Genomic DNA, 18,232 nt, shown 5'->3' with positions numbered 1-18,232 from the left:
TTGACGCGTTGGATTGTGGTCTATGGAGTTTCCTTTCGTTTCAGCGAAATAAAAGTTATTTATTTTAAAACCACAATACTTGTTAGAAACTTTGCCTGAAATGAGTTAATAATCTAGACTGTCTGTTAAACTCCTTTTAATTTTTTGTGTGTTTTGATCTCTTCTGGCAGCCGCTTCCGCGTTACCATGGCAACGGAGTCAAACTACAGGACACAGCTTACAGGTGTAGCTGGTTTAGCTGAGGCGCTAACGTGTTTGTTACAGGTGGACAGGTGTTCAGTTATCAGCTCGGTACCGAGGAGTTTAGTCTTCACCGGGAAGCTGTGAGTGTTTTTCTGTCGAGCTCCTGTTATCAGCTGGTTATCAGCTGGTTATCAGCTGGTTAGCAGCTGGTTAGCAGCTGGTTAGCAGCAGTTCAGTAATATACAGCAGTGTTATTGTTGTGATCCTGGTTTATTTATTTTGTATATATAAAGTTTTTTTTAAAATCTGTTTCTAACCCTTTGTGATGGCATTAGCTCTGCAAAATAGTCCTGATAAGTTTCAGCTCTTATTTATTTTATTTTTTTAAGATTCAGATTAATTCAGACAAAAAATGTTATAAATAAAATTTGAATATTTACTGTTTTATTTTAAGGTTTGAATAACTGATGAAACTTTAAAGACATATAATATAAAACATTTCATATGAAGATCTACAGGCTCCAGGAGGGATGTTTACATATTAATAAATAACACTTATAACAATTTACAGTGAGCTCAGTATAATGAAATCAATCTGTTTCCAAACACTGAACGATGTGATTCTGCTCCTCAACAAAAACAACAACAACAACAAAAACCATAAATTCCGGTGTAATTCAGTCCATGAGCAGGAGGACTAATCACTCCAGAACAATGTGCTTCCTCCTCCAGCAGAGGGCGCTGTTAGCTTCAGCTGCACCAGCTGACACCCAGCAGGGTCACGTGTTCATCTATATAAATACATCTACGGTAATTAAAACGATTGAAGTTGATGATCAGACTCAATATGTTTGTTTTGTCCGCTCGGAGCTGAAGATGTGGTAAGTGATTAATCAATCAGCTCATTGATCATGCAGCCAACCTGACATGATGTTCATGTTCCCTCTGTGTCTGCAGACTCCTGCAGATCCAACATGGCGTCTGATGCCTCCCCTCCAGGCAAAGAGGAGGTGAAGGTGAGGAAGAGGAGGAGCAGGAGGGAGGTGCAGAGGAAGGCGGCGGACATCGAGGGGTCAACGTCTGCAGGTCACAAAGCTCTGCAGGAGGGACGGCCGGAGGACGCGCTGAGCTGCTTCAAGGACGCCGTGAAGGCCGCAGCACAGGTGAGGGGGCGGGGTCAAAGGTCAGCAACAGGTCAGAGTTGAAGGAGCAGCTGTAGTATCAGTACTATTTGTAGAATACCAGTAGTAGTAATAGTATTGGTAGTATTATGAGTGTTAGTAGTGAAAGGAGTGGTATTTGTAGTATAACCAGTATTAGTAGTATTAGTAGTAGTATTAGTGATAATATAATTAGTATTAGTAGTAGTAGTATTATTGATAGTATAATTAGTAATAGTAGTAGTAGTAGTATTATTGATAGTATAATTAGTAGTAGTAGTAGTATTATTGATAGTATAATTAGTATTATTAGTAGTAGTATTATTGATAGTATAATTAGTAGTAGTAGTATTATTGATAGTATAATTAGTAATAGTAGTAGTAGTAGTATTATTGATAGTATAATTAGTATTATTAGTAGTAGTATTATTGATAGTATAATTAGTAGTAGTAGTATTATTGATAGTGTAGGTAGGTAGGTAGGTAGGTAGGTATATACTTTATTAATCCCCGAGGGGAAATTTTTTCGCCACCGCAGCATACATACAGGAGCAATAATAGAAACAATAGAATAAAATAATAATAGAATAGAATAATATAATAGAAAAGCAATAAAATAAAAAAATATAAATATAAAATATAAAATGCACAGTACATACAGTATATATACAGTACATTAAATATCTCTATATATTATATACAACAAACCAATAAACACAGTCAACATATATATATATATATATACATACGGTACAGTATATATCTATATATATAATATACATACAATATACAAGCAACCAAGAAACACAGTCAACAGTGTTTTTGTACTGTGATGGATTTTGCCAGAGGTGAGTTATTGTAAAGTCTTATGGCAGTGGGCAGGAATGATCTCCTGTATCAGGAATGATCTCCTGTATCTGGAATGATCTCCTGTATCAGGAATGATCTCCTGTATCTGGAATGATCTCCTGTATCTGGAATGATCTCCTGTATCAGGAATGATCTCCTGTATCTGTCCTTGTGACAGCGGAGGAATGATCTGGAGGTATCATCTTTTAGAGAACGTCCTCCTCTGTCCCTGCAGCAGGTGGTTGAGAGGGTGGACAGGATTATCCAAGATGGACAATAGTTTGTTCAGCGTCCTCCTCTCCACCACCTTTTCCAGACTGTCTAGTTTGTAGCCGATGATGAACTAGTGTAACTAGTATTAGTAGTAGTAGTATTATTGATAGTGTAACTAGTATTGGTATTAGTAGTATTATTGATAGTGTAATTAGTAGTAGTAGTAGTAGTAGTATTGATAGTGTAATTAGTAGTAGTAGTAGTAGTAGTAGTAGTATTGATAGTATAATTAGTATTAGTAGTAGTAGTATTATTGATAGTGTAACTAGTATTAGTAAAGGTCATAACCCTCTGGTTACTGCAGGTACTACATTTCCCATCATGCTCTGCTGCCCTCAGCTGCAGGACTCCCGGGTGCTCCGGGCCTGTTCCTTTAACCTCGGAGCAGCCTACGTGGAGGCGGGCCGACCGCAGAAAGGTCTGGACTTCCTGCGGCAGGCTCAGCCCGGTCCGAAGGCCGATCGCATTCCGGACCTCCAGTTCAACCTGGCCCTGGCCCATAATGCACTGGGGCAAAGCAAAGAAGCATCGACCTTCTTCCTGCAGGCCGCTCAGCTGTACCGGTCGCAGGGGGACGGACGCAGCGAGGGCGACGCCTGCATGGAGATGAGCCGCTGCTACAGCAGGACACAGGTCAGAACCAGAACCTGAACCAGAACCAAAACCTGAACCTGAACCTGAACCTGAACCTGAACCAGAATCTGAACCAGAACCTTTGCTGGAACAGGTGTGACAGGTGTTTTTGTGTTACAGGACTGGTCTCTGGCGGTTCAGGGTTTCCTGCGAGCTGCTGAGAGTTACAGAGTGGTGGCCATGTTGGACTCTGCAGCCGCCGCCCTGAAAGAGGCGGGAAGTCACATGATCCAATCAGATCAGTTCAGCCAGGATGATGTCACAGGCGTGCTGTCAGAGTGTCTGAGTTTGACGGACAGCGTCACCGACCCGAGAACTCTTGGTAATCACCTCTAACGAACAGGTCGTCCGACTGACTGATTTTTCCGATCGATAACCTCTCTGCTGTCATTCAGGTGAGCTCTACCTGTCGGTGGGCGTGTCCTACTGCCGGCTCAGGTGTTTCCAGGAGGCGGTGCAGTGTTTCCAGCTGGCTCTGGGCCCCGCAGCTCAGCAGCCCCCCCTGCTTGCCAAAGTGATGCACAACCTGGGAGCTGCCCTCAACTCCGTGGGCCAGTTCACCCCCGCTGTGGGCTACCACAGGCTGGCAGCTGGGCTGTACGGTGAGAGAACACACCTGTCAATCACCTGTCACCCTGACCAATCAGAAACACATCAACAGGACATCCAGTACAATGAAACATCCACGATGCTCCGTATGTTCTCATCATCACACTAAGTGATAACGTATATGTGTGTACATGCGTGTTTGTGTGTGTGCAGGCTCTCTGGGTTGCCGTGGCGACCAGGCTCGGTGTTTCTCTAACCTGGCATTTGCCTGCGGTCAGTTGGGTGACGAAGAGGAGGCAACAGAGAGCTTCGTCGTCGCTCTGCAGGGATTCAGAGACACCGGTAGCATCAGTAACGTCTGCACGCTGCTGTTTGTATTTGTTTACATTATGTGTTACTTGTGTGTGTGTGTGTGTGTGTGTGTGTGTGTGTGTGTGTGTGTGTGTGCGTTACCTGTGTGTGCAGAGGACCACCTGGCCCAGGTGCAGGTGTGCGAGTCTCTGGCTGAGTGTTACCTGAGGCAGAGGAAGCAGCAGAAGGCGGTTCAGCTCTACAAGCAGGCCCTGAGCGCTCTGTCTCACTGTGAGGTAACAACGGCTGAAGGTTAATGTAGAGAGGTCAAAGGTCAGCGCCAGTCAGATGTTTCACCAACGCTGACATCATTCTGACCAATCACAGCTCACGTTCTTCACTTTCAGGACAGCGGTGGAGTTCAGGATCGACTGGTGGAGCGACTGACCGCAGCTCTGCAGCAGAGTCTGACTGTCAGTCCGCAGGTGTGACCACGACCTCAACAACAACATTCACCGAACGAACAACCAATCAACCAACCAACCAATCAACCAACCACAGCATTCACAAACAAACAATCAACCAACCAACCAATCAACCAACCACAGCATTCACCAAACAAACGATCAACCAACCAACCAATCAACCAACCAACCACAGCATTCACCAAACAAACAATCAACCAACCAACCAATCAACCAACCACAGCATTCACAAACAAACAATTAACCAACCAACCAATCAACCAACCACAGCATTCACAAACAAACAATTAACCAACCAACCAAACAACCAACCACAACACCATCTAGTTTTACAGCTGATGTTGTTTTAATTAAAAAACACTCCTTTTTCCTGACTCAGAGGCCACGCCCACGCAGACCACGTCCCCTCAGGTCACTCCCACACAGCTCACCTGTTGGACAGCATGCTAGGTAACAGCCACTGTGACACACCTGAACCAGAACGTTCAGAGATCATTGATCAGTTCTGTCCTCATGTACCTGCTCCGCCCCCTCACAGGAAGAGTGACATCACACAGAGTCCAGGCACAGCGGCCAATCAGCAATCAGACGAGCAGAGGGGGCAGGGGCCAGGTGAGTCTCATCTGTTAGAGGTGGAAAACAGACCTGTGTGTGTTTTGCTGCTGTGTTTCCATGGTAATACCTGGTTGTCCCCAGCAGCATGATGTCAGATGAGGTGTGTTGACACTTTGTGTGTTAACAGGATCAGATAAACAAGCAGTAGCAGAGCATTGTGGGTCAGCAGGGGGCGGAGCCACTGAAACACCTGAGTACATGACCATGACACCTGGACTGCACAGGTAACACCGGCATTAAATAAATAATTACAGTAGCTCAGTTTTAAATGATCTCATATGGCCGCACCTACCGGTCCACAGGCCTCAGGTGGACCCTGATCCACAGGTTGAGAACCGGTTTTATCTGTAACACACAGCTGTGAACCTGAATGTTTCTTTCTGTGTTTCCAGTTCATTCCAGTCAGACCAGCTGCAGCACAGTAAGTCACCACGACATCATATACCTGATGCACCTGGTGAACACCTGGCGAACACCTGGCGAACACTTGATACACCTGGTGAACACCTGGTGAACACCTGGTGAACACTTGATACACCTGGCGAACACCTGGCGAACACCTGGCGAACACCTGGCGAACACTTGATACACCTGGTGAACACCTGGCGAACACTTGATACACCTGGCGAACACCTGGCGAACACCTGGTGAACACCTGGCGAACACTTATACACCTGGTGAACACCTGGTGAACACCTGGCGAACACCTGGCGAACACTTGATACACCTGGTGAACGCCTGATGAACACCTGGTGAACACCTGGCGAACACCTGGTGAACACTTGATACACCTGGTGAACACCTGGCAAACACCTGGTGAACACTTGATACACCTGGCGAACACCTGGTGCACACCTGATACATACCTACATACATACTAACAGAACAGTGTCAGAATTGTCCTTTGAATGTGACAGGAAGTGCAGGTGGTGACATACCTGTGTGTGTGTTTCCAGGTGAGCTGTGGTCAGACAGAGAGAACCCTCACACGGACAGGTGACTGACACCTGTCAATCAAACTTCATTTATATATTTGTTTTTTTTAATCAATCAACCCAAATGTTAATGTTGTTTTCTTTCAGTGACCCCTCCCTGGCTCAGGAGGCAGAGGCCACGCCCACCAGCCCAGGTGACATCAAAGAGGCAACGCCCCTTGTATCCAGATGGCGGTCTCGATTCTGTTCTCTGATGTAGCGGCACTCCCACCTCCTGATTGGACGGTTAACTGATTGCGTACTGATTAAGTGATGATCATCAGTCAGACTGGGCTGAATACAAAAAACTCTGGTTTCCACGGAAACGCTGTCATCAGGAAGGAAACAGTGCTGCTATTATTGGAGTAGTTAAAGATCAGAGACGCTCGGGAGATAATTGGACCTGATCCACATTTCAGAGACCTGCATGCTCTGATCCACATCTCAGGTTCTGATCCACATCACAGAGTCTGATCTACATCACAGAGACCTGCAGGTTCTGATCCACATCTCAGAGACCCTGATAGCTCAGTAAAGTGAGTCAGAACTGAGGTGTGACTTCCTGCTATGGATCCAGATGGTTTCTGATGTTTAATTCATCACAGCTTTATTCTGCTGATGCAGCAGTGTGGGTGCAGCGAGTGGGCGGAGCTTGGTGCCGCGGGTGGGCGGAGCTAAGTGCAGAGGATGGATAAGTTTGGTACAGCAGGTGGGTGGAGCTTTGTGCCGCGGGTGGGCGGGGCTTAGTGCAGACTGCAGGAGGAAACGGTGAGGACATAAAATCATGAATCTGCTTCAGTCTGAATCTTTTTCTGATTGATACACAAAGAAGAAATAAAATCTCCTTCATCACATTCGGTTCTGAGTCATTTAAACAAACACAAGTGAAGAATTGATTAATTATTGATCAATGAAAACTGAAAAATGTGAAAAGAAAATCAAACAGATTAAAGTACTTTGGATGTAAAAATGTAAATTCACATAAAAGTTGTGATACAGGACGAGAAGGAGTGATTGAATGATTAACCTATTGATTGATTGATTGACTGACTGATTGATTGATTGAGTTAATAATTGATTTCTGTTTAATGTCTCATATCAGTTTCACCATCAGAGCTCAATCTGCTGTTAAACAGAAAACAGGAGGATTTTCTCAGCAGGAAACTGAACCTGGATCAGCTGCCAACACGCACACGCACACACACACACACACACACACACACACGCACACACGCACACACACACACACACACACACACACGCACACACGCACACACACACACACACACACACACACACACACACACACACACACACACGCCCCTGTAGCTCCTCCTCCGTGCTGCAGTCCGTCTGAAGGTTTCTCTTCAGTTATTTTTTACTGCTCAGTGTTTCAGTTCTGAGTTGCTCCTGCTGCACTGATCCGGATCAGACCGGGTTCTGGAGGTTCCGGAGGTTCTCCTGGGTTCCCCCCCCGTGCGTTCCTGAGGTTGTTGGAAAGTAGAGGAAACATGAGAAGGAGAGGAGGAGAACAGAGGAGTCCAACCTGAAGAGGAGAAACGATCTGAGCAGGTAAATACACACAAACCCTTTCACAATAAAAGCCTGAGTGACACCCAGAACCAGAACACGTGTGTGTGTGTGTGTGTGTGTGTGTGTGTGTGTGTGTGTGTGTGTGTGTGTGTGTGTGTGTGTGTGTGTGTGTGTGTGTGTGTGTGTGTGTGTGTGGAACAGCCTGTCTGTGTTTAATATGTTCAGCTGCTGCAGGTTTCCACTTTTGTCTCCAGATGTTTTTGTAGTTTTATGGTTGCCACGGTAGCCATGCTATCAGTTTGCTCTGATCTGAGACCAGCTGAAAATGAAGTTATTTGGCTGAAAACTGATCAGTGCTCATCAGAACCTGATCAGAACCTCCCACGCTGTGATTGAACAGCTGATTTGAGGACCGAATGTTGAACAGGTTCTGACAGGATTCTGCAGCGGATCCGATCGGGTCGGACCGATGAGTCTTTCACGACGTTTTCATCGGCTCATTGAGAGTCCTCGGTTACTTTAAACGGAAACAGGAGCAGCTTCGCGTAAATTCTATTCAAGCAAAGGCAAACTGGTTGTCATGGTGATAAGAGTAATAACAACAACAACGCTAACGACCGGAAACAACTGCGAACAACCGGAGCGAGAAACAGAAAAGAAATTCATGAATAAAAAGTGTCAGATGACGGTTTCAGTTTAAAGTTTCCTGTTTGATTTCAGAGGTGAATGTTGTTGTTTTTGTTTTTTGTTTGCGTGAACAGCGACTGTTCAAAGATTTGACACTGCTAAAAAGTTACATTTAAAAAATAAATCTTGTTTGTTTGACGTACAAATAATCTTTATCAAATTTAAACGTGTTGAAATATTTCCTTTAAACGCAGCGTGAATAGCGCTTTCATAAACAAAATTTGTGGTTACGTGAGGACACCGTTGCTAGGCAACAGCAACATGAACTTCATTTGGAGGCTAACAACTTTAGCTAGCTAAGTAACAATGAAAAACTCTATGTTAAAAAAAATTACAATATATTAACTTAACCATTAACGAAAAAAAGAACTTCCATCTTCTTCACTATTTATAAAAACATCCACAAATACGTCGTAACTCGCATCAAGTTCTCCTGAAATAACAAAGTCTCCGATCATTTGACCCGTTCAGAGCAAACAAACAGCAGAAACCTCACCGGCTAGTTTTGGTTAGATGAAGGGGCGGAGCCTAAAGCTCTGCAGTGACAGAGGTGGAGTTTGCCAGGGTGACATCATGGTATCACACACACACACACACACACACACACACACACACACACACACACACACACACACACACACACACACACACACACACACACACACACACACACACACACACACACACACACACAGGTCAGGTTACACTACAAAGAGGCCCTCGGTTATCTGTGTGTGTGTGTGTGTGTGTGTGTGTGTGTGTGTGTGTGTGTGTGTGTGTGTGTCTGTGTGTGTATCTGTGTCTGTGTGTGTGTGTCTGTGTGTGTATCTGTGTGTGTGTGCGTGTGTGTGTGTATTTATTAATATCTTACCAATCAATATTGCATGAATATTGATGTGATTGGTTTGTGTAAACTCCCAGGATGCTTTGCTGCATTCCGTCTCAGACAGAAACATCTGGACTGACTGCAGGTATTTTGCACTCTCTGTGTTTCTGGGTCCGTCAGAACTGGTTCTGTTTGCAGCCGTGACGTCACCCATTGGATTGGGAACTCGGAAACTTCAGCAGTCGTCATTTTGCTATTTAGTGAGCCAGAAGTGACCATATTTGGACGAGCTGGGGAGGAGCTAGTGGTGGAGCTGACAGACTATATGCGCTGCCCACCCATAACAGAAACTTGACTGCACCTCAGGCCTGTCAATCAAACCAGACACGCCCCCAAAACATAGCTGCGAAAACCTTCACTGACTTTGTATTTTGTATGTATATTAACAAAATTTCCCCTCAGGGATTAATAAAGTAAATACCTACCTACCTACCTATTTCAGGAGTGATGCTTTTTGAATGGGAGTCTATTGGCGCCCCTACTGGCCCTTAGTGGTATTACACGTCTGCGTAGGCTTCACTTTTCAGACTCTATGAACATTTTTATAAACTGCTTGTGGTTTGTAAACGTCACTGTGTGAACACAGTTTGTCTCCACGTGACCACAAATACGTATAAATGCTTCCAATATATCGTTCATCATCAAAAATCCTCTCAGAGCAACGAGAGAAACCGCTTTTATAAAATCATCTACTGCAGAGACGAGAGATGATTTATAATCCAGGTGATGAGGCGGATGCAGCTGTTTCCTGTTGCGTTCGCTCGCTGTAACGAGGCAGCAACACCTTTAATATCACCGTCTGAAGAGGAGACGCAGCTGAGCTTGTGATCTTTGTTTGGGCTTTGATAAAGAACAGGAATCAAGCCAAATGAAGCAAAATCAGAACAAGGTCGGCAGTGCCTCATCGTCATGGTTACAGGTTCCAATGATAGGGTTAAAATAGAAACAGGAAATAAACAGCAGTTTTACCAAATTCTTTGCACTGTTCACAGACGATGGTTTTCACAAGTGTTCCTGAGCCCATGCAGTGATTTCCACTCCAGAATAGTGTGTTTTTAATGCAGTGCTGCCTGATGGCCTGAAGATCACCACCATCCAATATTGGTTTTCTTTTACCTGTTCCCTCTCCGTATGAACCTTGTTATCGACTCTTAAACTCTGGGTGAGACATTCATTTTAAATGGAGAAAGGTTCTTATTAACAACGGAAAACAGGATTTTAAAAGGATTTTAAAAGTTTTTGGTGAACTTAATAAAACAAAACATTAAAAACACAAGATTTCACTTTGTTATTCTGGATTATTGATTACAGATCGATGACCAAGCAGCACTTTGATCCTTTTAAAATGAAATCTTCTCCTGAAAGCATCTACAGACTTCCTGAAGCAGCTGTATCGTCTTTGGAGAAATTGTCCCCGAACAGGTGAATCAGTTGCCATGGAAACTCCTTCATGGTCCTCCACAGGTCTTTGTGTGCTTTTTAATCTGCGATCTTTTAAAGGGCAGGAAGTCTGCGTCAACAATAAGAGCAGACGGACGGCCGGCTGGGAGATAAACAGGACACGCAGACAGGTGATCTGCTGCGTCCAATCAGAGGTCAGCAGGCGATTCTGCTTCAGTCAAACAGGAAGAGATGAAAGCAGGGAAGACCTGACTGTAAAGCTCACGATCTGCTGACAAAAGCACGCAGCTGTCAACAAACTGTTGGTTTCTCAGGCTGTGGTCCGGGGACCCCAGAGGAGCCGCATCATGACTCAGAGGTGTCCAAAGATGATACAGTGAATCATCACCCACTCACAACCTCTTTCTTCTTCTTCTTCTCCTCTACAGGATGTCAGGTAACTGGTCCATCCTGGGGCTGTCATCGCTGCCTCCGCCCACCACCACGGTAGCCCCGCCTCCTCCCAACACCTCCCAGTATCCCCCCCTCACAGACTGGGAGGCCCCCTCTTTCACCCGCGCCGCTCAGTTCCGAGTCAGCGCCACCTTCGTGCTCTTCCTGTTCGCCGCCTGCAGTAACCTCGCCCTGTTGGCCAGCGTGTGGCGTGGGCGTGGCCAGCGGCTGGCGTCCCACCTGCGGCCGCTGATGCTGAGCCTGGCGTCGGCCGACCTGATGATGACGTTCGTGGTGATGCCTCTGGACGCGGTGTGGAACGTGACGGTGCAGTGGCACGGCGGCGACGCGCTCTGCAAGCTGCTCTGCTTCCTGAAGCTCTTCGCCATGCACGCCTCCGCCTTCATCCTCGTTGTCATCAGCCTCGACCGCCAGCACGCCATCCTGCACCCGCTGGACGCTCTGAGCGCACACCGCAGGAACCGACGCATGCTGCTGCTGGCCTGGAGCCTCAGCCTGCTGCTGGCATCACCACAGGTAGATATCAACACAGGTAGATATTAATACAGATAGATATTAAGACAGGTAGATATTAACACAGGTAGATATTAAGACAGGTAGATATTAACACAGGTAGATATTAACACAGGTAGATATTAACACAGGTAGATATTAACACAGGTAGATATTAATACAGGTAGATATTAATACAGGTAGATATTAATACAGGTAGATATTAACACAGGTAGATATTAACACAGGTAGATATTAATACAGGTAGATATTAATACAGGTAGATATCAACACAGGTAGATATTAATACAGGTAGATATTAACACAGGTAGATATTAATACAGGTAGATATCAACACAGGTAGATATTAATACAGGTAGATATTAACACAGGTAGATATTAATACAGGTAGATATCAACACAGGTAGATATTAATACATATATCAACACAGGTAGATATTAATACAGGTAGATATTAACACAGGTAGATATTAATACAGGTAGATATCAACACAGGTAGATATTAATACAGGTAGATATCAACACAGGTAGATATTAACACAGGTAGATATTAATACAGGTAGATATTAATACAGGTAGATATCAACACAGGTAGATATTAATACAGGTAGATATTAACACAGGTAGATATTAACACAGGTAGATATTAATACAGGTAGATATTAATACAGGTAGATATCAACACAGGTAGATATTAACAGAGGTAGATATTAACACAGGTAGATATTAACACAGGTAGATATTAATACAGGTAGATATTAATACAGGTAGATATTAATACAGGTAGATATCAACACAGGTAGATATCAACACAGGTAGATATTAACACAGGTAGATATTAACACAGGTAGATATTAATACAGGTAGATATTAATACAGGTAGATATCAACACAGGTAGATATTAACAGAGGTAGATATTAACACAGGTAGATATTAACACAGGTAGATATTAATACAGGTAGATATTAATACAGGTAGATATCAACACAGGTAGATATTAACACAGGTAGATATTAATACAGGTAGATATTAATACAGGTAGATATTAACACAGGTAGATATTAACACAGGTAGATATTAATACAGGTAGATATTAACACAGGTAGATATTAACACAGGTAGATATTAATACAGGTAGATATTAATACAGGTAGATATTAATACAGGTAGATATTAATACAGGTAGATATTAATACAGGTAGATATCAACACAGGTAGATATCAACACAGGTAGATATTAACACAGGTAGATATTAATACAGGTAGATATCAACACAGGTAGATATTAATACAGGTAGATATTAACACAGGTAGATATTAATACAGGTAGATATTAACACAGGTAGATATTAATACAGGTAGATATCAACACAGGTACATATTAATACAGGTAGATATTAACACAGGTAGATATTAATACAGGTAGATATTAATACAGGTAGATATTAATACAGGTAGATATTAATACAGGTAGATATCAACACAGGTAGATATCAACACAGGTAGATATTAACACAGGTAGCTAGTAAGGTAAGGATGAGGGCTCAGGCGTTTAGGTAGGATGTGTTAAGTGCTTCAATAATAGCGTCTTTAGAAAAAAAGCCTGCTAAGAAGGGGGTGCCAGTAAGGGCTAAACTTCCAATAGTCAGACAAGAGGAGGTAAAAGGCGTAAGGTGGTGTATTCCAGGTAGATATTAACACAGGTAGATATTAACACAGGTAGATATTAATACAGGTAGATATTAACACAGGTAGATATTAATACAGGTAGATATTAATACAGGTAGATATTAATACAGGTAGATATTAATACAGGTAGATATCAACACAGGTAGATATTAACACAGGTAGATATTAATACAGGTAGATATCAACACAGGTAGATATTAATACAGGTAGATATTAATACAGGTAGATATCAACACAGGTAGATATTAACAGAGGTAGATATTAATACAGGTAGATATTAATACAGGTAGATATCAACACAGGTACATATTAATACAGGTAGATATTAACACAGGTAGATATTAACACAGGTAGATATTAATACAGGTAGATATTAACACAGGTAGATATTAACACAGGTAGATATTAATACAGGTAGATATCAACACAGGTAGATATTAATACAGGTAGATATTAATACAGGTAGATATTAATACAGGTAGATATCAACACAGGTAGATATTAACACAGGTAGATATTAATACAGGTAGATATTAATACAGGTAGATATTAATACAGGTAGATATCAACACAGGTAGATATTAATACAGGTAGATATTAATACAGGTAGATATCAACACAGGTAGATATTAATACAGGTAGATATCAACACAGGTAGATATTAATACAGGTAGATATTAACACAGGTAGATATTAATACAGGTAGATATTAACACAGGTAGATATTAATACAGGTAGATATTAATACAGGTAGATATTAATACAGGTAGATATTAATACAGGTAGATATTAATACAGGTAGATATTAATACAGGTAGATATTAATACAGGTAGATATTAATACAGGTAGATATCAACACAGGTAGATATTAATACAGGTAGATATCAACACAGGTAGATATTAATACAGGTAGATATTAACACAGGTAGATATTAATACAGGTAGATATTAACACAGGTAGATATTAATACAGGTAGATATTAATACAGGTAGATATTAATACAGGTAGATATCAACACAGGTAGATATTAATACAGGTAGATATCAACACAGGTAGATATTAATACAGGTAGATATTAATACAGGTAGATATCAACACAGGTAGATATTAATACAGGTAGATATCAACACAGGTAGATATTAATACAGGTAGATATTAACACAGGTAGATATTAATACAGGTAGATATCAACACAGGTAGATATTAATACAGGTAGATATTCACACATGTAGATAACGGTAGAGATCCTTTTATTCTCATCTGATTTTAAATGAATCTGAATCCTGAAGTAAAAACGTCATCAGCATCAATCATTCTGATCACTGACATGATTATTGATGTCTGAGTCAGACGAGTCGTCGTGTAATAAGACATCAGAGTTTCCCGTGTTGCCGTGTTTCATATCTGCTGAATATTCTGACTTTATATTCTCATGTATGAGATGATAATCAGACTGAAGGACGAGCTGAAGGTCGCCGAGAAGACCGCAGATAAACAGGAATCTATTATCAGACTCCTGCTGGGGCCCCAAAGGGGACAGGAACCGTATGTCTGTCTCTACGCCTGTCCAATACTGTCCCGTCTGTCTCTACACCTGTCCAATACCGTCCCCCCGTCTGTCTCTACACCTGTCCAATACCGTCCCCCATCTGTCCAGTAGCAGCAGAGACACCCTGCAGCTGGTTGCGGGTGCAGTAAGTCCTGCGTCAGCAGACTGAGCGTTAAATCTCTGCAGGAATGTTCTGCTTGCTGACGGACGGATTAAAGCTGCGGGACCTCCTGCTGTTAGCTCGGGCTAACTGCTCAGGAATGCTAACAACAGTGAGAAGCTACCAGCTGGAACAAACTGAGCTCAGACCCGGACTTCAGTGCTGACGGTGATGTTTTATTAAACCGAGTCTGTGTCTCTGTCCCCCCCAGCTGTTTATCTTCAGGACCATCAAGGTGGACTCGGTGGACTTCACTCAGTGTGCGTCTCATGGCAGCTTCAGCCGCCGCTGGCAGGAAACGGTCTACAACATGTTTCACTTCATCACGCTGTACGTCGTTCCCCTGCTGGTGATGAGCTGCTGCTACAGCCGCATCCTGCTGCACATCCACCGGCAGCACCTGAGAAACAAAGGTAACTGCACCTGGAACACACCTGAACTACACCTGGAACACCTGAACTACACCTGGAACACCTGAACTACACCTGGAACACACCTGAACTTCACCTGTAACACACCTGAACTACACCTGTAACACACCTGAGCTTCACCTGTAACACACCTGAACTTCACCTGTAACACCTGAACTACACCTGTAACACCTGAACTACACCTGTAACACACCTGAGCTTCACCTGTAACACACCTGAACTACACCTGTAACACCTGAACTACACCTGTAACACCTGAACTACACCTGTAACACACCTGAACTTCACCTGTAACACACCTGAACTACACCTGTAACACCTGAACTACACCTGTAACACACCTGAACTTCACCTGTAACACACCTGAACTACACCTGTAACACCTGAACTACACCTGTAACACCTGAACTACACCTGTAACACACCTGAACTACACCTGTAACACCTGAACTACACCTGTAACACACCTGAACTTCACCTGTAACACACCTGAACTACACCTGGAACACCTGAACTACACCTGTAACACACCTGAACTACACCTGTAACACACCTGAACTACACCTGTAACACACCTGAGCTTCACCTGTAACACACCTGAACTACACCTGTAACACCTGAACTACACCTGTAACACCTGAACTACACCTGTAACACACCTGAACTTCACCTGTAACACACCTGAACTTCACCTGTAACACACCTGAACTACACCTGTAACACCTGAACTACACCTGTAACACCTGAACTACACCTGTAACACACCTGAACTTCACCTGTAACACACCTGAACTACACCTGTAACACCTGAACTACACCTGTAACACACCTGAACTACACCTGTAACACACCTGAACTACACCTGTAACACCTGAATGACACTTGTAACACACCTGAACTACACCTGTAACACACCTGAACTACACCCGTAACACACCTGAACTACACCTGTAACACACCTGAACTACACCCGTAACACACCTGAACTACACCAACACCGAGCCGTCATGCATCCACCTGGATCATTGTCCTCTGTGTAGACAATTAAATCATTAAATGACATCATAGACCGTGTGACATCACTGACGTAGCCCCTCCCTCTCTCAGCAGGTGAGTCATACCTGCGTCGCAGCGGCACCGACATCATCCCGAAGGCTCGGATGAAGACGCTGAAGATGACGGTGGTCATCGTGCTGTCCTTCGTGGTGTGCTGGACTCCATACTACCTGCTGGGGATCTGGTATTGGTTCCAGCCCGACATGCTGCGTGTCACACCTGAGTACGTCCACCACGCCCTCTTTGTGTTCGGGAACCTCAACACCTGCTGCGACCCCGTCATCTACGGCTTCTACACGCCGTCCTTCAGGGCCGATCTCGCCGCCTGCTGCCGCCGGACGAAGAGCGGCAGCGACGCCTCGCCGCGATCTGTGGACCGACTGTCCGCCAGGGAGGCTCCTCACAGCGGGGAGCACGAGCCCCCCCTCCCCCACCTCCAACCGGGCTGCAGCAGAGTGACACCGACCAGTGAGAGGACAGGACTACACCAACCAATAAGAGAACAGGACTACACTGACCAATGAGAAGACAGCACTACACCAACCAATAGGAGGACAAAGCTACACTGAATAATGAGAATACACGGACCAATCAGAAGGCAGGACTACACCAACCAATGAGAGATCAGGACTATAGTGACCAATGGAAAACAGGACAACTCTGACCAATCAGAGGACAGGACTAGACCACGTGATTTGTGTTGTTTGATATTTAAAAGTGCATTTTTGTTTCCACAAGATTTGTGTTTTCAGGTCGTTTCTCAGTCGTAGTTTGATCCGATTTAATCTCAGAGAATAAAGTTTAACACAGTTTAGACTTTTCATTTGTATCTCAGAGCTGGATCACACCTGGATCACACCTGGATCACACCTAGATCACACCTGGATCGCATCTGGATCACATCTGGATCACACCTGGATCACACCTGAGAAAGTAAAAATGTTATCAATAAAGAAGCTCACGAAGTTTCTACAGAAGGAAATCATGAGTCAACAGTTTTGTGTTTACGAGATAGAATATTTGACTTTACAAACGAATCAATAATATTCGACCTGGAGAGAAAAATCTGAACACAGAACTGAACAAAAATAAACTTTGCAACAACAATCAGTTTCAAGGTGAACAAACGAGTGGAGACTCTGATTTCTAACTCAATTCAGTTTTATTTGGTTTTTATGTGTCTAAACAGCCGAGAGGAGAACAGACAGAAAAAATATCTTTCAGACGGTGAAACATGGAAACAAAACAAAAAAAATAAAATAAAGAGTTCATTCCCAAAAACACTGAAACCTGAAAAAAACGACCTGGAACACATTCAAGATGTTTTCTAACCAAACTCAATGTAAATTTTGTCTAATTTTACGTGTTCAGGCGTATAAATCTGGCTTTCATATCAAAACTCTTTACGTTTCTGTCGTCTTCCATCTGTTCTGCTCGGTTTCTTAAAAAAAAAAAAAAAAGCATTTTAAAGCTTTGGGGTGCCTTTTATTAATTTTTTTATGACACAATGAAAATAAAATATTTTAAAGAGAAAAGAAATCGGTAACATTAAAGCATCACTTTTCTCATTGGTTCTAGCCTTCGGTCGCTACGATCTCTACGTTTTAGTTTCTACGGCGTGTCGACAGCAGGAAGTAGGCGGAGTTTAAACTAACGACAATAAAACAATCAGCTTTTATACAAAATAACAGTGAGCAGCTGTAGCGCTGATGTCACACGTATGGCTTATTGTTTATTATGGCTTATTGTATATTATGGCTTATTGTTTATTATGGCTTATTGTTTATTATGGCTTATTGTTTATTATGGCTTATTGTATATTATGGCTTATTGTTTATTATGGCTTATTGTTTATTATG

The 18,232-nt window shown here is 43.1% G+C and overlaps 2 protein-coding genes across 3 annotated transcripts; both read left to right on the top strand.

Moving 5' to 3' along the window:
• Nucleotides 1-237: 237 nt before the first annotated feature.
• LOC138633799 (tetratricopeptide repeat protein 24) lies at nucleotides 238-6,828 on the top strand. Its single transcript, XM_069720252.1, has 14 exons — nucleotides 238-323; nucleotides 1,141-1,346; nucleotides 2,805-3,098; nucleotides 3,219-3,420; nucleotides 3,494-3,700; nucleotides 3,861-3,989; nucleotides 4,113-4,234; nucleotides 4,346-4,423; nucleotides 4,803-4,873; nucleotides 4,962-5,035; nucleotides 5,166-5,262; nucleotides 5,431-5,459; nucleotides 5,995-6,034; nucleotides 6,121-6,828. The coding sequence occupies exons 2-14, from the start codon at nucleotides 1,158-1,160 to the stop codon at nucleotides 6,230-6,232; spliced, it is 1,644 nt and encodes a 547-aa protein (XP_069576353.1). The 5' UTR covers nucleotides 238-323; nucleotides 1,141-1,157; the 3' UTR covers nucleotides 6,233-6,828.
• Nucleotides 6,829-7,500: 672 nt separating this feature from the next.
• On the top strand, nucleotides 7,501-17,866 carry LOC138633800 (gonadotropin-releasing hormone II receptor-like). Of its 2 annotated transcripts, none has more exons than XM_069720254.1 (4): nucleotides 7,501-7,584; nucleotides 10,948-11,488; nucleotides 15,098-15,299; nucleotides 16,428-17,866. In XM_069720254.1, exons 2-4 carry the CDS (start codon nucleotides 10,949-10,951, stop codon nucleotides 16,895-16,897), a joined length of 1,212 nt encoding a protein of 403 aa, XP_069576355.1. In that variant the 5' UTR covers nucleotides 7,501-7,584; nucleotide 10,948; the 3' UTR covers nucleotides 16,898-17,866. The 2 variants fall into 2 exon arrangements, with proteins under 2 accessions (XP_069576355.1, XP_069576354.1); XM_069720253.1 differs by having other exon boundaries at nucleotides 16,425-17,866.
• The last annotated feature ends 366 nt before the right edge of the window (nucleotides 17,867-18,232 follow it).

The sequence above is a fragment of the Brachyistius frenatus genome, unplaced genomic scaffold (assembly GCF_029030835.1).
Source record: "Brachyistius frenatus isolate BFR_SWC_R1_liver_20210118 unplaced genomic scaffold, ASM2903083v1 Contig_237, whole genome shotgun sequence".
NCBI classification, from domain to species: domain Eukaryota; kingdom Metazoa; phylum Chordata; class Actinopteri; family Embiotocidae; genus Brachyistius; species Brachyistius frenatus.
The sequence above is the reverse complement of the archived record's forward strand: the minus strand, read 5'-3'. Positions and strand labels throughout refer to the sequence as shown.